At 44.1% G+C, this 25,674-nt stretch overlaps 1 protein-coding gene across 2 annotated transcripts in view; it reads left to right on the top strand.

Moving 5' to 3' along the window:
* The window catches only part of TNNC2 (troponin C2, fast skeletal type), a 62,607-nt gene extending 42,337 nt beyond the window's left edge, over positions 1 to 20,270 (top strand). The window contains exons 1-6 of one of the 2 annotated variants that reach the window (XM_085619385.1): positions 10,124 to 10,231; positions 11,370 to 11,424; positions 15,249 to 15,392; positions 16,069 to 16,183; positions 17,688 to 17,824; positions 19,696 to 20,270. In XM_085619385.1, coding sequence (XP_085475511.1) covers positions 10,223 to 10,231; positions 11,370 to 11,424; positions 15,249 to 15,392; positions 16,069 to 16,183; positions 17,688 to 17,824; positions 19,696 to 19,727 — 492 coding nt within the window. In that variant the 5' untranslated portion in view covers positions 10,124 to 10,222 and the 3' untranslated portion in view covers positions 19,728 to 20,270. Of the gene's footprint in view, positions 1 to 10,123; positions 10,232 to 11,369; positions 11,425 to 15,248; positions 15,393 to 16,068; positions 16,184 to 17,687; positions 17,825 to 19,695 lie in introns of those variants that run through there. The other variant, XM_085619386.1, reaches the window with a different exon arrangement.
* Positions 20,271 to 25,674: the final 5,404 nt, after the last annotated feature.

The raw sequence follows: 25,674 nt of genomic DNA on the forward strand, positions 1-25,674 counted from the left end.
GCCGCCCCTGGGAGGGGGGGTTGCTGGGGAAAAAGGACAGCAAGCACTTGAAAGAGGACCGAGTGACACGTAGTATCGCCGCTAATAGTTACCTCGATCATGCAAGTTACATGCACATACATGACACGGTCCAAGGCTACACAGTTGAATACACCGGTGACTGGCAGTGACTGGCAGTGCAAAAGAGAACACACAGATCTATCTGGGGACTCAGAAAAACCCCATGTGACATCCATCAGAGAGCTGCGTGAACAATTACCTGGTAATCCCCTCAGCACAATGCAAACATGCACATACATGACACTGTTCAGGGATCCATCATCTACAGCTGACATTAAATGACCAATCATCATGGTCCACCCATTAAAGCAGTGCACTTTGTGATCTGCATGGTACATGTTCTTTGCAGCAGGCACATTAACCGTCTGAGCTACCTTTCCAGGAGTTAACCCTTCCACTAGACAAAACTGGGATCTCTCTCTAGGAAGAACATTAATCACCGAAGTTATCATGAAATTTGTATTGTTTCTGAAAATTGCTGGAGGCCAGGAAGGAGGCAGCAAGTTTTTTTTAAACCATAATATACTTGCAAACACTACGCACCCACCCGAAATAGGTACCCAGTGCGGTCACACCGTTCGCACCGGCCTAACCTGCTCAAGGTTCATGTGACCTCAGTGACAGAGTCACAGTGACTGGATCACTGTTGCTCTAGGGTGTGCTGCTTCGTAGGTCTCCCTGCAAGACTGGAGATGAACTTCTGTATGGATTGTGGTGGACAGGCCTTCAAGGTTAACTCACAATTGACACCACTAGGCTACACCTGCTTGTGCTAAGACATCAAGCCTTCTAAGGTCTAGTGGGGCCTTCTAAGGTCTAGCATGGGAATATGCTCCCTCAGTAGAGTGGTCTGGTGGATTGGTCATGAAGGCTGAACCCAGTTCCCCAGTTCCAAATTCGACAGCTCTGGCCATAGTGCCACATCCTCTCCCCCACTGAACACCATACTGCCCCACTGAGAGAAACTCGCACTGCCTTCAACTACAACCTAATTGTGCCCGCTATAAACACTTGGATGTGGCTCAATTCAAACTATGCACTTGATAAGAGTAATATGCTGCCTAAAAAAAAAAGTCAATGCAAACACTCATAGGGAATGCAAGAATAAGTAAAGCATGTGAAATGTAAGCAGAAACAACATGGTTACCTTAACGATTTCTCACTCACTATTCAGAAATCAGCGAGTGGTTTTACCTGAAAGGTTAAGGACATGACTACAGGGCCCTGAAGGGAACCGTTTCAAAGTCCATTGCTTATATCCTTACAAAACGTAAGCAGTATGGTTTAAAAAGACCACATCCATAAACACAGAGCCATGGTACACATTTTGTTTTCCAATCCACCCATGAACCAGGTATTGGAGTCCCTCCAGGAATGGTACACTTTCCCACCTGGGGACAACAATGCTGTTCAAAGAAAGACTAGAAAACAAAAGTAGCGCTTCACTGCAAAGTCTGTAAAGTGAGGTTGATGTATTTGGATGTGAATAAAACCAATCTGGCCACTTTGCAACTGTCTTGCTTTATTTAGGTATGTATTTATTTTTCATATTTAAAACCTTCTATTTCTCTCCATCCCGCTGCACTTTGGAATAGAAAAAATGTCAGAAAAAGGGCATTTCCCGCAAGAGTGTTTTTCTTTTTCGGATACATTTCACAGGGAAGCAACTAAATGAAAGAAGGAAAGAGAGGTTGTGAACCGTTTCTTCAAGTCACGGGTTTCAGTAAGTAAGGAGCAAGACAGAAAGAGAGGAAATCATAGGAAGAGGTGGGGGGGGGGACAGCTGCCAGCACAAAAAAAGAAGAAGACATTGCCCGAGTCCTATTCCTTCTCGGAACGTTCACGAAAGCAAGCCGAGCCTTATCTGAATGCCTTTGTCCCCCCCAAAATAGTGCCGCCTGGGGCGGACCGCCCCTACCGCCCCCCCCTAGCTACGCCACTGTACACAAGGGGGGGTGGGCACAAGAATGAAAATGTCACAAATTAAGAAAGGCCTGGACTATGTGCTGCAAGGCACAAGAGGTGGGTTTTAGATCTTTCCTGTTCTTTCCACAGCCTTCCTCTAGAGAAAGGGGCAGTGGGGTGAGCTTTCCATAGAGATGACTCGTGCGAAAGGAGGTAGTTTATTCCTTATAATATGTTGGTGGTTTAGCTTTTGAAAACACTATTTTACCCATTTCAACCTGATTTTCTAATTTTTTTTTATTTTTCTTACGTTTTTCAAACATGTTTTTGGGTGTTGGCTTTTCTCCATTTCTAAACTGTCAATTTTCCCCGATCCACGTGTGAGCAAGCTCGCCCCCTACAGGCTGTTTGCTATCAGGTATTGCAAGGAACAGTGGTGGGGACCTCAAACACTTTCTCGCTGATATCCAGAAGCATAAACAATGTTTTTCAGATACACTGACACACAATATTGTGTTTCCTTGCACCCAGGGCCGGCTCTAGGGCGGTGTGACCGGTGCCACTGCACCGGGTGCTGACTCCGCATGTGGGCGCCTGTTTGCTAGTTTATATTGTGCTTAAAAGCACCTGCTGCCAGGTTCCTGGCTTCCAGAAACTTTCAGGAAACAATTAAAATGTCAAGAAAACTCTGGTGATTAATGTTCTTCCTGGTGAGATCGGAGTTTTGTCTAATAGAAGTTTTGACTAGTGGAAGTTTTGATTCATGGTAAGGTAGCGCAGAGGGTTAATATGCCTACTGCAGTGAATGTGTACCATGCAGATCACAAAGTAAATATAATGTAAACATGTCAGTGGGTTACTGCTTTTGTCAGAGACTTCCTTTTGTTAGTTGCAGTTTACAGCGAGCTATTAACTGTCATCAAAGAACTGCGTGCAGACTTCAAGGTATTCATTGGAGCCATGGATTTTTTTCCCCAGCCTTCCATTATTCTAATGTTGCAAAAAGGGTTCATTTGGGTACAAATCAGTTTTTTTTTTAAAGAGAGCCCCAATCCATTTTGTTACCTTTTAAATTCAGAGTTTGTGCATCTCCAGACCAAGTACTCTTCAACTCTACTGCCTACCTGTATGGATGACATGTGAATCCACCCCTTGTACTCTGTCCTATGTAACATTTCCTATACACTTATTTACACACCTATGATTGATTTTCTCTATGTAATGTGTGTGTTATGTAAAGTGCTCGGTCACTCTTCACTTTTATGAGTGACACTATAAAATTAATTAAATGCATCTGAGAGAGAGGTTATGGTGACTGTTAAAGGGTGGTAGAGAGGGAATCGATGGCGGAGGTGACCATTGGGGGCGCCAAAAAACGTTGTCGCACTGGGTGCCACCAGTGCTAAAGCCGGCCCTGTCAGACTGCACCACTCAAGCCCACTTAATGATTTCTGAAGTGAAGGTGGCTGTTTATTAATACTGATAATCTTATAATTAATTATTACAAGCAGCAACTGAGGTAATTTTCTTAATTCTGGCAAAGTGTGACTTTATACTGTTCCGGTACTATTAAAATAGAAGATAACATGCTTTAGGGAGACTGACGTTTCCCACGCCTCATACAGTGCTTCCCACTGCACTATCAGTGCTGATAAAAGTGCTGTGTTGCTGGCAGAATCTGAACACATGGTGTTAAATGTGTACTGTGATCCTATTACCCACGTATGACTGCAGACACGTTCCAGTTGGCAGACAAGGGACTATGGCACACTACCACTTTTGCTGGTATGCCGTAAATGCCAGCTGTTGAGCCTTCTATAACTAGATTGTGACTGCTGTGTACATTGGAGGCTGAGGTTAATGTATGTGACTCCCTACTCCTTTCCTAGCAAGCTGTCAGCATGGCCACAGGAAAGAACTGAAAAATGTAAACATTCAAACGAGGACACCACTGAAACCTATGATAGATTTCAGTCTGGGCGTACAGGGAGATTCCAGCAGAGTCAGGAAAACTCCTTGAATTTAGAAAAATCATTTGAATAAAATAATTGTCTCCGCTAAGCAAACTTGTGTGGGACACAGTTGAAGTCCGGCTATGCTAGCTCTGCCTTTCATCCTTCCATAGTCAATCAAATGATTGCAATAACTTACTTGACCTTCAAGAGACAATTTAGTTTGTGGTGTGTGCTCTTTAAATGTACATTCTGTTTCCTCTTATTATTTTTATTCAACTAGTAAATCAATATCGTCATGAAATTGATATTATCCAAACATGCCTTTCAAAAAGGTGAGAAATCCCCAAACTTCAAATAAAGGGATAGAAACAGATCATCCCCATCAATATCTTCCATGACATGGCAAGTGAAAATGAGCCTGTGGTATATCATGTGCACACACTTCAGCTCCCAAAAAGTCAATGTCCCAAAAATGTGTTTGAATAAAAAACACAACAATGAGACAGAGACTAAGGCCCAGGTTTACTTACACTTAGCGTCAGTGCATTGTCATTAGAGGTGGGCGGAATTGACAGAATTTGATTCCATGGAATTCCATTTAAATTCTGCGAGATTATGCAGAATTCTCCGACAGAGTGGAGTGGGCATGTGGTACTATTTTCCTTGCGCAAAATGCGCCTTGGTGTCCAAAAATGGAAGCAAGGATGCATTTTGCGCTAAGAAATTTCACTGCCAAATACCAAATGCACTTACAGTACATACCCCTTGGTACCATCACAAACTCTGTAGTAATTACTGCAGAGTATATAATGGTGCTGAGGAGTATGCACTGCTGTTCATACCCCTTGGCGCCCTCACTGCAGAGTATGTAAGGGAGGTGAGGGGTATGTACAGCAGTGCATACCCCTCGACCCCTGACATACTCAGTAATCACTGCAAAGTTTGCAAGGGCGCCGGGGGGTTTGCACCACAGACAAGTGGTGGTGCCAGTGACCCTACTGTGGTGGTCAGATAAGGCAACAGGAAGGCGGATGCAGGATGTCTTGCCATCAGGATGAGCAATCACATGCTTCTCCCCGCTCAGACTCTCCCGGTCCATGGACATGATTTCGCCGGACAGATTGCAATGTTGGTCAACAACAACAGTAGTGGTTCCAGAAGAAGTTTCAGAATGCAAGTCAGTCCACACAGGGCCGGCTCTAGGGCGGTGCGACCGGTGCCACCGCACCGGGTGCTGTTTTCCTGGGGCCGCCACTGTGTTTGTAAGTTTATTATTAATTGAAAGCACCTGCTGCGGGGTTCATTTCCTCCAGCAATTTCCGGGCATCAAAAATATATCGGGATGAATCCTGTGATGAATGTTCTTCTTGAAGAGAGATTGGAGTTTTGTTTAATTGGTGTTTTGACTCACTATAAAGTAGTGCAGAGGGTTAATGCGCCTGTTGCAGAAAACAAATACCGAGCACATTACAAAGTGCAAATGATGTAAATAGGTCAGTGGGTTACTGCTTTTAAAAGAGACATAATTTTGTTACTTACAATTTCTAAGTTAAAATCCTAATATAGGATTGGATCAAATAAATTGCAAGTAACAAAATGATGTCTCTTTTAACAGCAGTAACCCACTGACCAATTACATTATTTGCACTTTGTAATTGTACTGATCTATTAACTTTTATCAAAGAACTGCATGCAAGCTGAAAAGTATAGATTTGAGGAAAGATTAATGTTGGAAAAAGGATTAATTTGGGCAGAAATCTATTCTCATTATTAAAGAGAGCACCCAACTATGGTGTTGCTTTTTAAATTCTGAGTGGGTGCTTCCATAGACCAAGCACTATTAAACTATACTGCCTACCAGTATTGATGACGTGACTCCTACACCTTGTAGTCTTCTGTCTTATGGAACATTTCCTATACGCTGAGTTACACACGTATGTTTGATTGTCTCTGTGTAATGTGTGTGTGATGCAAAGTGCTCTGACACCCTACACTGGTATGAGAGGCGCTATATATGCATCTGACAGAGAGTGCTATATATACATCTGAGAGTGGCAATGGAGACTTGGGCACTGTTAAAGGGTGGTGGTGAGGGAATCCGTGGTGGAGGTGGTCATTGGGGGGCTCCAACAAACATTGTCACACCAGGCGCCACCGGCTCTATAGCCTGCCCCGAGTCCACACAAAACCAAGCTCGACCTCTCGACAACACCATTTAATTTTTATCAGACTACTCCTCTTTTAGGAATCCAGGATGAGAAAAGGGAAGTAAAGTGGCTGTAGTGCCATTAAATTAGCACAGCTGGATGTTGAAGCTGTTTTGAGGTCATTTCCAGACAATTGCGTTGCATAAAAGGGGATCAATCCTGACATTTTTTTGCAGGGACACAAATGCTTTACTTCGCTTGTGATAAAGTGTCACTCATACTCTGACACTTTAAACATTGAAATGTCACACATAACCACTGAATATATGAAAATGTCGCACATAGGGTGATAACTTGGCAGCTATGGCAATTTCAGGCAGGAGACAGCTAAAATAAACCTATTTTTTGGCTTCAAAAATTGGAAGTCTCCCACCTGAATCGGTTCTGTTGGCGTGAATGCTATTATTATGTCAGGGTCTCTGCTTACAACTTTCCAAATGTAGGAATATCTGTCCCCTTCATCAGAACCCCCATAGCCCCTCCTCTAAAGGGAAAGATGACAGTGTAGGAGCGATGGGCGGTAGAATGGGGGCCCCCAGCGGTTGTTTTTAGAAATAGCACAATAAAGACATCCTGCCACACCTGGTGAGCTTTGGATATGCTTGTACTTTTAAAACAACATCTCGACCAAAGCGGTAAGTAATTGGATATGGGTACTCTATATATTCTCTCCTAACACACCTAATTCAAACCATTGGTTTCAAAGAGGTGAGTAAAAGAAGAGAAAAAGTGAGGTAGAAAGCGGACTGCACTCCTATTTTCACGCACTAACATTACTGGCATTGCAGCTGTCCCATAACCCTCGTCTGTCCTGACCTAGCCCTTATGACCTATCGCCTCGAACTTGAGACAACAGGTACCATGTGGGACAATAACAAGCGTTGATGACTAGTTTCACAATTAAAAAACAAACAGTGGACATCGGTTTTTGGTGAACATCTGACTGTTGCCTTCTTCATAATATTATACATTTCATGGAGGACTTTGACGTTGTAAAGGGGTGTGTCGGCCATTTTGGAATGGATTTTGACATGTTGCAGGGATTTTTTGATAAGGTTGCCACCTATCCAATAGAAATATATCGTCCACTTGTTGTTATTTTAAGACTTTGCAAAGGCCTGGACATGATACTAAATAGGATTGTAAGCAAAATCGTATGTATTCTTTTGTAACATGACTTTCTGCCTTCGTTTACTTTAATTATTCGCTCTAGAACACATTTAAATGTGTTTTATATTTATGCTTGCGGTTTGAAGTCTGTATAGGTAAGGGATAAAAATACTGGCTTTGCTGGATTTTGCTTACTTTTGTACCGACCAGAACACTAAAACACCGGTGGTGCCAGTAGAAAACCAGCCAGGTGGAAACTCCATTTGTTGATCGTTTGAAAATGAAATCTGGCCATTTTTTGATGGTTCATTGGTCACTGTAGAATGATTTTTGAATGTTGCATAATGTAGTGCAATCAAATTTAGACTCTTTCGAAGTGAATTTTCCCTATTAAGCATTGAAGCTTTGTGCCCATTTTAGGATGGATTTAGCCATTGTGTTTTACCGAATGTGAGTATTGTCCTATTACTTACCGTTAATCTTCATTACTCCGGGTCCCGTAGTCCTCGACACCTTCATAACAAGTCATGAAGGTGTCGAGGACGTAGGGACCAGGGGGTAATGTCCTATTACTTACCTGTAATCTTCATTACTCCGGGTCCCGTAGTCCTCGACACCTTCATGACTTGTTATGAAGGTGTCGAGGACGTAGGGACCAGGGGGTAATGTACTGTACTGCAATTGTATTTGTATAGTCCTAGTGGACAACCCTGTGGTTATTAATAATTGTTGTAAATTTACTGGTTGTTGAGTTAGCCTTGTGCTCTGCAGAAACTGAAGCATTTCTTTCAATTTCTAGTGGTGGATTAAGTTGTTTTATATAAGTAAACTCTTAATTCATTTTTAGCTCCTATTTGCAGCCGAATGTTGGACTTTCTTAGTGGATAGTACAAAGGACAGCTTTTTGAAATATGTTTTGGGTGACTGTGCATTTCAGCCCACAATTACTATAAACGTTAGAGTCCGAATTCATATCCTCACGTTTTGCAATTTTCATTCTTTATTTATTGCATGCCTATCACTCTGTGTACCTTTCACTTCACCTCCTTTTCCCCTATTTCAAATGTCCAGAACATTTCTCGTGTCTTGTGAAAACATATAAAATACTTTATATTAATAATTTATCAACTAAGCAATATCTCCTTTGAAAAGAGTAATTTCATAAGAGAATAGTTTCATAGTTTCAAGTAATTCATGCTCCTCTCTTCTTGTCACACTTGCAGGGTATTACCAGGGTATAATAAACCCTCATTCTATTCCTGTCCTCAAACGGGGATGTCAGTGTGACTCTCTATATTATGTCTCAGTCCAAATAGGGGGTGTTGTCAGTGTCCATTCCTCATTTCGTGTTTTTCCTCTGTGGTGGCTGGTGTCAGGTTCTCACCCACATTCAATGCCTGTCCTCTGAGGGGAGCAATGTTGTTCGCCATTTTGCTCATTATTGTCAGTGTGATACTGTTCAGGTTCATTTTGGGCCATATATTTTTTATATAGTATTACGTTACAGTGGTTGGGATTGCACATAAATTGAGAACAATTATTTATGGAATCAATAATGCGGTTTCACAGAAACATTTATGAGTATAGGAAGTAGTTCTATAAAAGTACTCTTTTACATGCTTTTGCGAGTTGGGCTAGAATTGTCCAACTCCTCATTAGTAAGAGGGAGAAAAGTGCACAGTCCTTTCAATTTGTACTAATTGTATATGAATAATCCCTGAGCATCCCATTTTATGTGTTTCGGGGCCAATATACAGAGTATGTAAAAGAAGACTACAGGAATACTTTTTATGTACTTTAAACGCCTTTGTTGAATTGGCACCAAAGTGTCTGACGTTTGCCCCTGTGCTGAAGGTGTGCACAGTATATTCAAGGCACAGAATATCGAGGCCATAATATCTAAACCGAAATATCAACAGGTAAGTACAGATTTTCAATACCTAAGTCGATATATATATATACCACGGCGATATATATATCTTCAAGGTACGTAGATGTGAAGTTAGGCGTTGTAAACGTATACTTCCCTATTTGCACTCACCATTCAATATTTTATCCCTCTATATTCTTGTATTAAACGACCAACGAAGGTGCGTGGAAGGACACACCACGCATGGCCTTTTGTAACAATTTGTATTAATTGAAACAATAAGTTTATTTACTTACTTATTCTTGTACCACAATATCCTGGGGGTCGATATTCAGTAGTGCAGCCTGTGCTGAAGGCATCCCTACAGTACTGTTCTTATTGTTTTATGTGTTTGTTAGTGTTTAAAGACTGATACCTAGTATATACCATCATGGACATCCTAATAGGCATGACATTGAACAGTTAGTCTTATGGATACAGACTGTCTTTAGCTTTACCTTGGATGGCATTCTCAGTGACAATTGCAGTGTTTTGAGGGATGCTGTGCTGGGCTTTAGTGATCAGCCATCATAATTCTACCGGCATTTCTTCAGCTCTGAGCATTTCTTTAACCATAATGTAATGGAAAATATTCAGATAATGGCTTAAATGGTTGAATGCAGGACAAAGTGCTCTCATCATTCCCCTTTTATCCTGTTTATGACATCATATGCCGTCAGTTTTCTACCTGTAAGCTTAGTTGGTGAAATGTAGGGTCCATCCTGTAGAATGCAGCTCACCTTTGGGGACCAGTAAGGAAAATGGGTGCTAGGCAACTCACAGGCTGTAACCTGAGAGACCCCCCCAGAGGATGCACAGTCTGCAGTTGGGTAAATTTAGACGTGTGTCATTCGACTACACAGTGCGTACTCCCATCACTGCTATAGTCAGAGTCGGGGGTCTTGCTGGTCAAGGAGTAACACAATCCCGGGCTTGCGCGTCTCCCTATAAGGAGCCCTGGTGTCCTTGCTAAGAATACCGGCAGATATCTTGAGGCACAGGAGCGGGGAGACAGTGCCTGGTGTTAGACTTCGTGTGACTGTCCAAGGCGCAGCAGGCCTTGGGAAACCGCCATCATGAGTCAGGTTAGTGCCATGCCCTGGACCCAGGCATGAACTTCATCTCATGGATGGGGCTCCTTCAACCGAACTGCATTTGCTTCCTTTCTTGATGTCTGAGAACTTCCACCATGGACTTGCATGCACAAACAGAGGGCTACCTTGGGGTCCAAGCTCCCCTCTCTACATCTGGTTGTTGGATTTACTTTGAAGAGTTTTTCATTTTTGAGCACCAGCCTGGGTTGACTCAGACAAGTCCCTGCCTCCTGCTCACTCTTTCATGTTTTTATTTTATTTTATATTTTGTGCTTGGATTTCTTATGGCAGGAGGATCCTGTCACATACAGGATCACTGTGGGGCTTCCCTGTCCTGCTTTAGATTTTGGGATCCCTTCGAACAGCAATGCAACATATGGTGCTGGCCTGTAGTATCTCTAGGATGGAGGTAGCAAGGGCAGAAAAATTCCCAGAACCTGTCTGAGTTTGCAAGTTACCTGAGATCCTTTAATGGTGCCTCGTGAAAATATTGCTAACAATACCATTGAAAACAAAAACTTTAAATTTAACCACGTGTGTGAGTGTGTGTGTGTTTTTAATGTGTTTAACCCCTTCCAAACCAAGGGATTTTGCAGGAGACATTTTTGACTAGCAAACATGTATGCACAACAAAAGTGCAAACAAATGCTGGGATGGTGGTGAAAGCACATGATGCAAACTCACCGCAGCTAAGCCAAGGGGGCCTGGGGGAATAGGATAAAAGGGGCAAGGATAAGGGCCAAATGTGTACTATACAATGTATTTTAGCTAATCATTCCTGCTTCCGATCCACCCCTTTACAAGAAACAAAATTGCGAAATGAAATCAATTGATGAATATTCCTAAAAAAAACATCAACGTGACAAAACAGTTGACACTGGAGTTGGTGTTTTTTTCAGCAATATTCAACACACTTCCTTTTAACGGTCTGGGGTGCTTTTATTTTCTTGAAGTGTGCGGAGAGAATGTAATATACTCCCAGTCGCCCTGGTGTCGCATCAGTGTCTTTACCCCGAAGTTAAGCACCTGGGCAGGGTTGCCTCATTGAAGCCTTCGACATATATGTACTTCCTGCAGTCACCTTTGTTGACCTGGCGTTGTTTTGCTTGTCTCTTTTCTCTGTCTACAGCCAACAGACCAGCAGGCGGATGCTCGCTCCTTCCTCAGCGAGGAGATGATCGCGGGTGAGTCAAAAGTCTATTTTACAAACTTACAGTGTGGGCAGCAGAGATGAGATGGACAGGGGTGTTATGGGGGGCCGTGGCTGATGAGAAGCGAGTTTATCCCTTCTGGGGAAGGTCGGGGTCTTTCCCCACTGACTCCCAAACTGATTATCCTTCAAAGATTTAATTTGGTATTAAACCTGACAATGTTTTAATGACAATGAAACGCAGCTCCAACTAGTTCCCTTGTAGTGCACTGAGCTGCATAAATGGGTGCCACAAAAATGTACGTTTTGACTGAGAGATTAAGGTAAAATGAAGAACATACATTCCCAATAAAGGTCCCAGGAGTTTGATGCACACGTGCCCCCCTTTCCAGGCCTGATGGTCTCGTTCAGAGTCCAGTGCATGAATAATATACCAGGGTCTCAGTAAGGGAGCTCATGAAACGGGTGGTTTGTCTGTGGGGTCGTGATTTTATGCTCCTCGGGTATTCCGACACAGAAATAGCCCTCTGTGCCCCTTGTGACCTTCAGCTCACCGCCCTAGAGTAGTGGAATTTGTCGCCTTCACAGTGAAATGATAGCCTGTGGGTGCACCTGTTTACATCAGTCGTTCAGGACTAATGCGATTCCCTCCCTCCCTCCCTGCCCTCTACAGAGAGAAGGATGTGTCCTTTTAGACATGACAGGTGCCAAAAATGTCACCCCTTTGAATACACAGATGTAGGCCTCACCCTCCCTTGTGCATGTGAACAAGTCCTGCCTCACTATGTCTTAATCCAACCACCAAGGCCCCTGTGTTTCTCGTCAGAAGATAGCACCACACAACCCTTGTTTCAGAGTCTGTGTCCTATCCCAATTGAATGTGCACTGCCTCCAGGGCAAGCCATGGGTGAGCAAGGGGCCTGTCCCATTTCTGTCTCTTGGGCTCTCTGCTGACTGTCATGTGGTGGCTTTGGCGCTCAGTTTACTCTCACCATTCATTCAATTAATGTGCACAAAGAAGAATGTTCTATTTTCTGATGTAACCCCTCAGAACAGTTCACCAGCAATCCATGGTTAAATATAGGGCGGCCTGGTAATTCTATGGCATGAAGACACCATGTTTCAGGGCCTGTTTTATAACCCACCTGTGCATCTTCATTACTGTAGATTTGATTCATGACAGCTGCACCACTTAAACAAAAGCTCAAGTTTTTCTAAGATTTGTAAGGAAAAATGGCTTGCTACATGGTCACCCCTATAATTTGCATTCCTATTATTAACCCACAAAACAACAGACAGTAGCTTGCAGTATGACATTCTCCGATTCGAGATTTCAAAGGATGTGAGATATGTCAGGTAACCCAATAACATGGCTTCTCACCTCTCAGCCTGCAAAGACAGGTATGCGTTTCGTATACCGTTGGCACCAGGATCACAAGGGGCATACCTCCTCCCCCGAAGACATGTATGTCTTCACTCCTTAAGAAGGTCAATGCCAGAAAAATAGACTTGCCCTTATATAGGCTGAGCCTCCAAGGCTACAGGAATAGAAAGAGTACTGGAATGCAAGCGTACTGCCAATCCTTTCTAAGTGAATGCACAAATGTGGCAGCCATCTTGGCAAGAACGACTTCTGTATTCCATTCATAGGCATCTCTAAAAGTGAAGTCACTGTGCAGGAACTATTTGTACCATTTGTTACACTAGATGGTTTCAGAATAATTTAATCTGATTAACAGTCATCAATAATTCGGATAATAAAATGTAGAAACATGCTTCCACTGATTATTACAATAAAAATTATATTTGGTATACTTTCTCCTGTTCTAAGATAATGTCCATGTTGCTGTACAGTGTGCCTTGTGTTTTGAAATTCCACTATTATTCAACAGAGAAAAGGTGGTTAGAAAAAATGATGGTGTAACCATAATTTCCGATATTACAGTTTTGCGGTATAGGATTAGGAACGCACTCAGATGTTGAATAACAATTATTTAATGCTGGTAGCATGTGACCACACAGCTGAAAACACTGTCTACAACTTTTCAAGTATGAGCAACTATGCAAGTATTTATTTTATTTAAATTAGCTGTGTAACAGCACATACGGTAATGGCCCAGTAGAGTTACATGTGTGTATTGCACACAAGGACTAGGGGGCACATCAGCAAGGGCCGGCGATAATTATTGCTAAGCGCACTTACCGCTAGGATAATTATCGCCGGCTATCGCTGCTTTCTATCGCGGAGATAGCGTGCTATCAGCAACGCTTATCTCCAAAGCGATGGTAATGCAAGCGTTAGCTGGAAAACAGTGTGATTATCGCTGAAAATCCAGCGATAATCGCACTGTGACCGGCGATACCTTGCTGATAGGGCAGGGTGGTCTTAGCCATGTAATCCACCTCCCATTGGATTACATGGCTAAATCAGATTACAAGCAGGCGTAAGGAAAGTAGCGATAACCGTGGTTAGCGCTACTTTTCTTATCGCTATGCTTGTTAACGATTCCCTTGATAATTCGAGAAATGTCGGTTAGAGACATTTCTCCAGTTATTTCGGGAAGGAACGCCCACTTTGCATCTCATTAGAGATGCAAAGTTGGGTGTTCAGTAAACAGGTGCTAAGGCATGGATTCACGCGTTAGCGTGTCCATGCTAAAAGGGCGATAAAATTATCGCCGCTTTTCGTCCGAAAACGGACGCTAAAGTGGCGATAATTTTATTGCCTCGCCTTGCTGATATGCCCCCTAGTTTCGGGGATGCTGTGAACCAGGCGTAAGATGCTTGGCACAGTTAGGGGGCATATTATCAAGCTAGGCGAAAAAATTATCGCCGCTTTAGCGGCAGAAAACTGCCGCTAAAACGGCAATAATGGGCTTGATAATATGCTCTATGGAATTCCAATTTTAGCCCATGTTAGATGTGAAGGACGACTAACATGTGCTTCAATTGGAATTCCATAGAGCATATTATCAAGCCCATTATCGCCGTTTTAGCGGCAGTTTTCTGACGCTAAAGCGGCGATAATTTTATCGCCTGGCTTGATAATATGCCCCTAAGTGTGCTTTAGGAGGGAAGAGTGTCCAATCCTTTGGTTCCACTCTGGTTGTGTTCTAGAGATCTGGCTTGGGGTGGTGTATAGGGTGTGAAAACTCCTTTCTGTCAAATATAATGCCGGACACAGGTGGTCTTGCACCTGCACTTGTTTCATGGGCCTAACTTCTAGCTGATGGGCGAGTGAATGCTGATGTGCTGGGAACTGAGGTTCTTACGGGCCATATTCAAAGGATGGTTAAAAGTGACGGATAAGAATGGATAACGCCCTTTCTTGCCCCATTCAAAGCTATCAGAAGGCGGCTGTGCTGTCATTTTTGCTCAGTTACGGAGATAAAGCTCACCAGAAAACAGCGCACAAACGCTTAACTACTAGTGAAATTTAAAGTAAAGGTAAACGCGGCTGAATGTTTACCGGGCCCCTAACCCTTAGTTCATTTCTGTGCTCACTGAGCTTTCCCCCAGCCTAGAGCCCGGAGCAGGCTCAGTCATATCAGAGAGAACATGATGTTACTGACTCTGTCCCAGCCCTTCCAGCCTTTCAGAACGTCTCCAGATTTTATGATAGGCCAGATTTCTTATGTCTTAGCACCGTCACATTATTGCTGATCCTACTTTAAATCCCCTGCTCCCCAAGTGCATTTTGAAGCAGGCCATCAAGGCGCTTCAAAATCACTGAGCTGAGGTCCGAGCAGAGAGAAGGCACACTGACCGTTTTAACCAGGGTGTGTTTACTGCCCCTTTGCTCCCCGGCTGTTGCGGCGGTCCCTGCGCTCTAACTACATCTGTGAATGTCTCTTGCAGAGTTCAAAGCCGCCTTCGACATGTTCGACACAGATGGCGGCGGTGACATCAGCACCAAGGAGTTGGGGACAGTCATGAGGATGCTGGGCCAGACCCCAACCAAGGAAGAGTTGGACGCCATCATTGAGGAAGTAGACGAGGATGGTGAGTGCCTGTTCCTTCCCTCACCGGCACACTAGAGCGCTGCCTTACCAGTCACAGTGGCCGAGTCTGGCACTGGGGTTACGTGATTTACATTGCACATCTAGGTGTCCTGTATATGGGGCTTTGTGGCTTAATAAAGGCGGTAACACTCGGTATTGTTCACTTGTGCGTGTGTGTGTAAGAGAGATATACAGTAGGCAGAAGTGGGGGTCGGAGTACCTTACATATGGCGGCGGCTGGCTGAATGCGTGTTGTGTATTGTTACCTTATGGACATGGCGAGCTCCCAGGTATGTATTCGCACGTGGCGGTGTGTTCCAGACTTAGTCTCTGAATCAGGGTGGATATGTGGGGGCTCCTTTAACATGGTGTATTGCTAGGGGCGGAATGTTGTATATTGGGCCACAATGTATGTATGATGTCTTTAGTTCTCTATGTTCATGTCTAGCTCTGATAGTACTTGGTATCTGGTGGACACGTGGCGTGTGTGTGTGCAGTCACAGCTGGTGGGGAGTGTTGTGTAATTTGCAAGGATGTGTGTTCTCTGGTTTGCATATTCCAGCCTTGAGCCATGACTGAATTCAGGTTGTATGCTTCCAAGTCGTAGGACTAGTGTTTTTTTGTTATTAAGTGCAAATGGTCCAAAATGTGAGTTCCACCTGCCCTTCCCCCTCCAGGTAGCGGTACCATCGACTTCGAGGAGTTCTTGGTCATGATGGTGCGCCAGATGAAAGAGGATGCGCAGGGCAAAAGTGAGGAAGAGTTGGCAGAATGCTTCCGCATCTTCGACAAGTAAGTACCCCCCTCGCATCCCCGAGCTTCCGGGTCACAGATGCCAACCTCTCTGACCATTGTGCTCTGCTGGCGGCTAGGGCCGGGCACCCAAACTACTTCCAATGCCCTGGGCAGTAATTCTGTGATCACTTCTTCTCAGAGTCCCACTTCCCAGGGCTGGACATACTTTCAAGGAGTACGTTCTTGTTCATTCCACTTAGCGATTCACGCCATCCAAGGGTGTGCTGTGTTGGGTAGTACCATTGGGTGTGCTGTTTGTGCATATATTTGGTGGGGTGTATTTTGGATGTATGGGTTTCTTTGTATGTATAGAGGTTTGTCTTTCTCTTGTGAAAGGGTATGGGCGAAGTGTGTCTTTGTCATGTCTGTATGACGATCATATATTGTGTATGTGTGTACTATGTTGTATGATGTGTTTCAATACGGTTTAGCTATGCTATTTGTTATGCCCGCTGAACGTGGTGAGTGTGCAGCATTGTGAGTGCACGTAGTGTCACTGCATGTTGCCTGCATGCATTTAATTTGTGTGTGGTATGTCTGTGTAGTGCGTGCATCATGTCGTCAGACCTACATGACGTTGTGTATTATTATATACGTGTACAGTTTTTGTTGAGTGACGTGTGCAGTGTTTCATTATGCGCCTGCAGTGTGTGTGGTGAGTGTTTGCGCCCTGTGCATGCGCGTGTATGGGTTATGTACGATTTGACTTTGTGAATTTTCTGTTTGTGTGTGTATGTTGTTGCCTGGTGTGTTGTTGCAATACCAATCCTACATAACATATAGTATCTCTAGTAGACATTAAACTAACCTGTCCTGACTCTTGTGTACCGAAGGAGAGCACGCTGTGATTGAAATTGACAATCAAAGTGAATCTAAGGAGGCCTACAGTCAGGAAGTTGTCATAGCACAGTTTAACCCTTGACTTGCAGTAGCACATGTTTTCCTCAGGGTAGTTGGCATTCATAAGGTGTAGGTGTTGGTTATGAAGAAGTTAATTTTGTGGCTGTGTGACCTGTGGGTTCCAGTGGACACATGCCCTAATCTCAAGTCAGGTGATCTTCATGAAGCTCTTGTCTAAGGACAAACACGTCAAAATGTGTAACATACAGGGAGCCTGCTCTGACAATGCTTAACATTTTGATGAGAGCTGATGAAAGGGCTCCTTATTTCAGTGACACCACGGATTGCCATTTTTCCTCTCTCCATAGTTCCTTTTCCTCCTTCCACTCATTGTCTCTCCCCATTCCCGTCCTCTATGCTCCCCTTTCCTCCATGCTCCCCTTTCCTCCTTCCCTTCTTTCATTTCACAAGCCTTTCTGGCCTCCTCTTTCTTTCTTTCTTTCTTTCTTTCTTTCTTTCTTTCTTTCTTTCTTTCTTTCTTTCTTTCTTTCTTTCTCTCTCTCTTTCTTTCTCTCTTTCTTTCCCTCTCTTCCTATTTCATTTTCTTTTTTCCTTCTCTCTCTCTTCTCGTTTTAAACCTGCCTCCTGCCCCCTCTCCTAGGAACGCTGATGGCTACATTGATGGAGAGGAACTGGGTGAGATCCTGCGGTCATCTGGGGAGGACATCACGGAAGAGGAGATTGAGGAACTGATGAAGGATGGAGACAAAAACAATGACGGCAAAATCGACTTTGATGGTAAGGGAAGCCATGCCTGTGATCATGCCCCGAATGGTCATGCTCAACAGCAGTCGCGGTTAGCTTTCTTTATCTCAGTCTTCGGTGGTGGTTGAGTATCTCACAGGTGGATGATGGATATGTCTGTCCTTGTTCTTTGGTCAAGAGAGAAGTGGACAATCTTTCTGTAGTCAGCATTATATGGGACTATCACTGAGAGACATAAATGTCGTGCCCTAAACATCATTTACAAAAATATTGCCCCACTGGAATTATAATTTAAAAAATCCACGCTCTACGGCACATTTTTTTGTAAACAATATTTAGGACACAATATTTATGTCAGGCGGTAGTTCCGTCTATGTTATTCTGACATACAACCCTAGTCACTTGTGGTGTGGTTCGGATTGCTGACACAATGAGATAATGGGTGATCACTTATCACAGTAGTAGGGGGTGAGCTTGTTCTTTCCTCCACGGTTCAGTGTTGAGCTTTCCTGTGCCATGAGTAACAGATGAGTATCTGGTTGTTCTTGATCCCACAGTTATGGCGCCTTCTTTCCCCAAGATACGCAGTGTGGGGGAGACTTAACACACAGTTCGCCCACTGGATTGTTCATTTTCAAGATACCTAGATGCATTTTTGTTCAATGCCATTGATCGAGTTAGCGCTTATTGTGTTTGTGTCTTTTCCTTCAAGTGTTTGATTGTTGTTCCCATCAACAGTTAGGCCATGGATCCCTGCTCTCATGTTGTGGTTGTGTTCTTGCTGCATAGTCAGGGTAGAGGCTTTTCTGTCTGACTCCTTAATGTGATGTGTTGGTGTCCACATACAACACTCAGATGATGAGTGGGCACATTTCTGTCCTGTGGTGAATGGTTGTTTCCCTGAATGCGTATGGGTATTTTTTTTCATCACACAGTTCAGCAACTGGCATGTGTGTTTTATCCCTGTAGTTGTTTTATTTTGTCATGTATCCCATACCCCCTTTTCTCTATTCTGAAACACATATAAAGTTTCATAGTGAAAGGTAGGAAAAGCAAGGGAAGCAATAAGCTATCTTCCTCAGAAGCTGAGACATCCCAACCTGCCAAAAGTGTCTAGCAATGCCCATCTAGGGGCATATTTACAAAGAAATGACGCAGCGCGGTGCTGCAAGCAATTAAGCAGTGCAGCGACACGTCATTTTAAAAATGCAGGGATGCACTTTATTCACAAGAATACGATGCACCTCTGTGTTTTCCCTTGTGTCGGTGCTAAAAAAGCTGCCTAGCGCCAATGGAGACACCCTTATGCCATGGTGCAAGGGCGCCTGTGTTGCAGGGATGATTGTTTATGTGCCAGAAGGGACACCTTCCTGCACAAAAACTATAATTTAAGACGATTTGCTCCTTCTATATGTGCTGCACAATGCAGAAAACACAGAAAGAGCAAAAAACTAGGAGAAATAAAAAGTATTTCTCCTCGTTGCACCACTCTAATGCCTGCTTTTGAAGGCAATCTGGGGCAGCATCAAAAAGCAATGGGTGTTGTGGTGGAACGCCCACAGCAACACCGTTGCACGCCCCTTTGCACAGAAAACGGCATGAAAGGGTGCAAAATTTACAATGCAGTGTTAAGCCGTGCAAAGTGGCTTAGCGCTGCATTGTAAATATGGAGCAGGGCATTGCGCCACCGGAGCATTGTAAAAAGTGACGCGCCGGTGGCACAAAGCTTTTGTAAATATGCCCCCTAGTGCTTTTGTGACTGTATAAGGCTCATGATTAAAAATAAATCTAATTACTGGCTAATGAGAAGCTGACCAGAGAAGAGCATTAGCTGTTAACACTGTTGATCACCATTGAATCCCTGGTTGTAGTGGTGACTGCTCTCTCCTTTCTTGCTTCTGCAGAGTTCCTGAAGATGATGGAAGGTGTGCAATAAGTGACCAGACATTCCTCTGCCAGGCCCTGCTGCTGCCGTCGCCTCCCTGTACATTTCGAGACGTGCTGCATCTTTCACAACCCCTGTCAAGCGCCCACTTGCCTCCTCTCGCTCCTTGAAACAGTCGGTGAATGGACTTCTTTGGTGTAGACACAGCTTGTCCTCGAGACCCCTCCATTCTGGTTACCTCCTGACTGCCACCAGCGGCCTGCTCCATGAAGACAATTCCCTCTCTGTAGACACAGCCCATTCTTGAGTGCCTCCCATCTCCCTAGCATGGCCTGTTGCATGAAGACACTAAGAGAAGACCTGGCCTGTCCTTGAGGGACATCCTGGCTGCAGCCCACCGACTGCTTGTTGACACCACCGCTGGAATCTGCTCATTGCGGATGGCTCCACAGCATCCAGCGGGGCTACCAAGTTGCCTTTCAGCAGCCATGTCACTGTCTGTTTCAATCTCCTGTCCCACCTCGCGATCGAGAAACGTTCGGTAACATTATTTATAATATTCAGATCCCATTAAACGATGACCATTTTAAAGAAGTTGCTTGTTTTCTAGTATTTTATTTGCAAAGGAAAGGAAGTGTGGTTGCACCGGCTGCAGCTGCCAGTGGCCCAGTGAGACGAAGAAGTCTTTTGTGGGGGAGGGGGAGTTTAATAAAGCGCAAACTCGACTCGAAGGTATCAGAGCGCTTTATATGAGCACCAGTTGCTTTACAGATGGACCCATTCATTTTTTTGTTAGGCAAGGGAAGATTAAGTGATTTGCCCAGAATCACTGGATATTGAGGGGCCCGACAGAGGCTCAAAACCAGTTCCCCAGCTTCGGATTCGACAGCTCTAGCCATTAGGCCTCATCCTCTCTGGTACTCTTGCTCTTAGGTTCAATCATATAATCAGTGTGTGGGATTGTCCTCAATCATCAGAGGGAGGAGAAAATACTTCTTGAGATAGCTCTTGGGGATGCAGGAGACGCTGCATAAGAATGAACACCTCAGGCCCTCTCAATACTAGACAACATCCGAAGAGCTACCAGCGTTCAGCATGTACCTGCGCTCTATGAGTTGCACATCCTCCCACAACGTACAGTACGCTGTTGCTTTATAGCAAGGTTTAAACTTTACAAGTACCTCACAACAAGTGGCGTAACGATAATTGAGAGGCCCCCCTGCAAGGTACGTGGAGGGGACCCCTCCAGACTTCCATAAGGAGCTCCCGGCCGAAGTGCAGTCGTGAGGGGGCCCCATGGAGCGTTGGGGACCAACGCAATGCGGGGGATGCGGGGGCCTGTGTTACGCCCCTGCTCACAACAGACCCAACAGTACCAGAATATCATAACCAAAATATCTTCGAACAAAAATATTGCGCCTAAAAATTGCTTACCAAACTACAACCCCATTGGAGTTAATGATAGAAAATCTACACACAATGAGACAATATTTTTGTAAGTGATATTTGAGACATGATATTTCGGTCAGACACTATTTTGCTAACAATATTCTGGCATTCAACCTATCAGAGATCAACTGCTCAATTAAAACTCAGATGGCATTACAGAGGTACACTGCACAAATGTACGTACCCATGTTCCCGCGTTCTCAGCACAGCTGCACACCTACCACATTTCTCTTTTCATATTTTATACCAGGTGCCAGGTCTGAATGTGTATGAAGGTGGGTACTAGGAATATTTGACGTTTCAACGCGATCAAAATGATCGCGGAACGTTACATCGCAGTTTTTACAATGCAAGTCGTTACAACGAGTTGCGCTGGAGGGCGCTGGACTTAGGAATAGTATGATTTACTATTGCAACACCAGTCTAGTTATAGTAGGGAAGGTGTTGGAATAGTAAATCATACTATTCCTAAGGTTAGAGCGCCATCCAGCGCAAGTTGTTGTAACGACTTGCGTTGTATTACCCGCGATGTAAAGGCATTGCGATGCAATGCCTACGTGGTAATGGATGTTTCCTGGGTACTAGTAATGGCAGGATTACTGTAAGGCCTCTTAAATATATGACCTAGCTAAAGTGAAGGCCCATCGATGTGAAGTGAGAGGCCAGGTGCAAGGGAAGGATGGGAAAGGGCGAATCCATTGATGTATTTGGGCACAAGAAAGAGGATAGGCATGTGTGGTACAATGCCAAGCTGCCTGCATGATGTCTGAATGAGGGTAAGTTGTAGACGTGGTGAAGCTAGCTGAATGTGGGACATTTTGGGGTGTTGGACGAAGTAATGGGTAGTTCTACGAGACAGCTGTGGCGGTGGTCCTATGTATCGAGTGACTACTGCATAGATCAGGGTCTGGGCAGAACAGAAGGAGAGACAGGGCAGATATTGTAACCAGTGAGCAGCTGCCAGTGGGTTGAGGTAGAAATCGTGGAGATGACGGTAAAGAGCCCCGATCTGCTTTTAAAATTAAAACCATGTGATTGCAGCAAAGCAATGAGTCTTGAAAGGAAAACTATGGAGATGGAATGACGTGGGACACGGTGGAAGAGCAGAGGCACACGTTGTATATCTTGGTATAGCCAGGTCTGGCGGCTTAGTGGACTAATGCGTCTACTGTAGGTGCCTGTGATCTACCTCATGGTCACAGGTTCAAATCCTGGCGGGTCCTTTCAGCCTTTCATTCATCTGAGGTCGATAAAATGAGTACCGTTGGGTAACAATAAATATCTGATATTCAGCGCCTTGATATCCTTGGGTGATACGTGCGCTTTACAAAAACATGTGTTATGTTATAGTTGTGGGTTGGGCAGTACATGTCCATCTAGTGTTGGATGGCAGCAAGTCATTTGGCAACACAAGCAGGGGGGTGAGTCTGTGCCTTTGAGAAGAAGACCTGGGTGCAATCAGAAAGGTAATATTAGGAGAAAGAGTAGATAAAGTCTCTAAGAGAAGCCACGTAGAAGGAAGGGGAGAACAATAACAGACCCTTGGGAGACACTGGCAGGTCATGTTGTAGGTGCAGAGATAATGGAGTGCAATAAAATACGGTAGAATAACTCAGCCAAGGAGAAGCATAGCCAAGTGGAGTGAGTCCCATGCTGACATTTTTTTTATTTTTTTACAGAGTTTTATATAGAGCGAACTTGAACCATTTGTGACTTACCTCTGAGGATCTCTTGGCCACAATATTACTTCATGTCGGCCTTTACTTTCCTACACTTTATTTTTTCATGAGCACAAATGCCCTACACTTTTTTTTTATATGACTCTTGTACCCTAAGTAGCTAAGACTAAAGTTAAAATAGTGTTTCAGTTCAGTGGAAGAAAATAAAGATCATGTCAAAGTCGTAGCATGGGACAGTAAATCAGTCCAAGCATCGGCATAGGGAATAAAATGAGTTCATTTAATGGTATGAGTGTGTGTTGTGAGGTGAAGTCGAGACATGAATCCATCAGGAATATTTTGTGGCCAACACAAATGTGGCTAATCAGACCACTAAGTATAAGGGTGGAAGAGAGATATTTTAGGTGGGTAGAGGGTGTGATAACAACAGTGGAGTGCATTGGCTGGAAACATGAATGCCTGGATTACAGATATTATTACTGGGAGTTCACCAAAGGACAGAGCCACAACCCATAATTTCTGCTCAATTTCTTCTAAAATTGCCACCAGCTTTGCATGCAGTTCCTGAGGGCATCCACTAAATACATTCAAAACCTACATTTGCAAGATATGCGTTGAGTTGTTTCTTATAAAGTGCATCAAATGTCCTCAGGCATCTTTGCACTGAACTGACTAACAACATCAGAAAAGAAATGAAGATATTCAATCAAATAGATGCATTTTAAGAACCGTCCCAAAAATAAAAGGGTCCTCTATTTTGCATAGGCCAAGACAGGATGCATTCTAAATAGAGAAAGCATCAAAAGAGAAGGAACTCTGCGGCAAGTCATCCTGCCATCTGAACAACTTTAAGGTCGTAATTGGCTGATCCAGGAAGAGCAATGTAGCCAGCATTGACCAATCTAGAAATGATGGTAGCATTACCTCAAGATTTCACATGGCACAAAATAAAAAGCAGGTTCTTCTTTGAGGGCCTTATTTGGAGGTAACAGGACAACACAACTGCAACAGCAGGATGCAACAGGTGTAAACATCATTGTAAACCTGTCTGATGGCGTTCAATACAGTTGCCTAAACCAGACTTCAAACTCATCTGGCTAGCATCTAGTAACTGTTGCTCTTCAAGATGTTTAGAAAGCTGGTGAGCAAGATCTTAGCAAACACAAGGAGATGATGGACGGAGCGCTGAAACTTTTCAGACACTCACCCCCAGTCACAGATCTGGGTTGAATCCATCATTGTTCTTTAGCTCACTTCACCACGCCAGTTCAGACACAGCTATATGCAAATCAGTCTTGACACTGTTCCTCATGGCAACAGTCCAGCCCGAACTGCCAAGCCATGGCTTCCCTGGACCGGAAACAAGAATCCTGGGACCGGTTTCGGGCTAACAGCCCTCATAAGCCAGGCTAGCTTGAATCCAGTGGCAAAGGGAGCAAGGGACCCACGTCTGGGCATACCCTGCCAACTTAGGGCAAACAAAGCAAACACAAAGAGATGATGGACCGATCGCTGAAACTTTTCAGACAATCACCCCCAGTCACAGATCTGGGTTGAATCCATCATTGTTCTTTGGCTCACTTCGCCACCCCAGTTCAGACACAGCTATATGCAAATCAGTCTTGACCCTGTGCCTCATGGAAACAGTCCAGCCTGAACTGGCAAGCCGTGTCTTTCCTGGACCGGAAACAAGCTTCCTGGGACCGGTTTCGGGCTAACAGCCCTCATCAGCCAGGCTATCTTGAATCCAGTGGCAAAGTGAGCAAGGGACCCACGTCTGGGCATACCCTGCCAACTTAGGGTGAACAAAGCACACACAAGGAGATGATGGACAGAGCGCAGGGTCAGGACTGCTATGCATATGGCTGGGTCAAAACTGGAATGGCATGGTGAGCATAAAACTATGGATTTAGGCCCAGATCTCTGTACTGGGGTGAATGTATGACATTGTTTTGCATTCTGTCCATCAATTGTTCTTTTTGCAAAAAAGCATGATCTTGGCACCAATTTTAATGAGAAATATGAGCCTATAGTTAGCTTCTACCATGGGATCCAAGTTTGACCACTTAAGGGGTTTGAAAACGCCTTTCTTCCACCCACTAGTGACTGTGACAGATGAAAACGGGTGTATAGTATAAAGTTAAAAGCAGGTGTAACAATTTTAAAGTTCAGGCTCGAAGGTAAACAAAGGTGAACCTTCTGCTTTTCCTTAATCATTGGGAGAGCTGATACTGGAGTGACAAGATGGGAGAAGGCTTTTAATTATGCTGCATGACACAGGATGAAACCAGAAGCTGGACAATAGAACCACGAATGGCCTTGATCTTTTGCTCTTCTCATTATAGAAACAAGCATTTACAATGCAACGGTCTCGGCATTGTTAAAGTTAGAGCTATTGGCATTGCTCATGACAATGCCGTTTCTTTAAATGTTTTAAAAACAAAAACATAAACAAAACTAATGTCCTGAGCAATGCCAATAGCTCTAACTTTACCAATGCCGAGACCATTGCAATGTAAAATGCTTTGACTTTCACCTGACAACCAAAGGCATCCGAGGTGATGTAACCTTTGCTTCCATTTACCAATTAGGGTAATCTAACCTGATTTCAATGGCCTTTGGGTGAAAATTCCAAATCATGAAACTATCAGAGGCGCCATTGAGTGAGGTTACCGCCTTAAACACAAAAAATGTAAGCAGCCCCGGGCTGAGTCTGCTGCATTCATGGGCAGGACGGCCGAGTGAAGCCGTGAAGCCGAGTGAACCAACAACCCGCCACAGTGCCTTGAGAGACCACCTCGCATTACTGTGCTATTGTGATTAACCGCCCTACGGCGTAGTTTATTCTGTTTAGGCATCATGGAAAGCCC

The sequence above is a fragment of the Triturus cristatus genome, chromosome 7 (genome assembly GCF_964204655.1).
Source record: "Triturus cristatus chromosome 7, aTriCri1.1, whole genome shotgun sequence".
Classification (NCBI taxonomy): domain Eukaryota; kingdom Metazoa; phylum Chordata; class Amphibia; order Caudata; family Salamandridae; genus Triturus; species Triturus cristatus.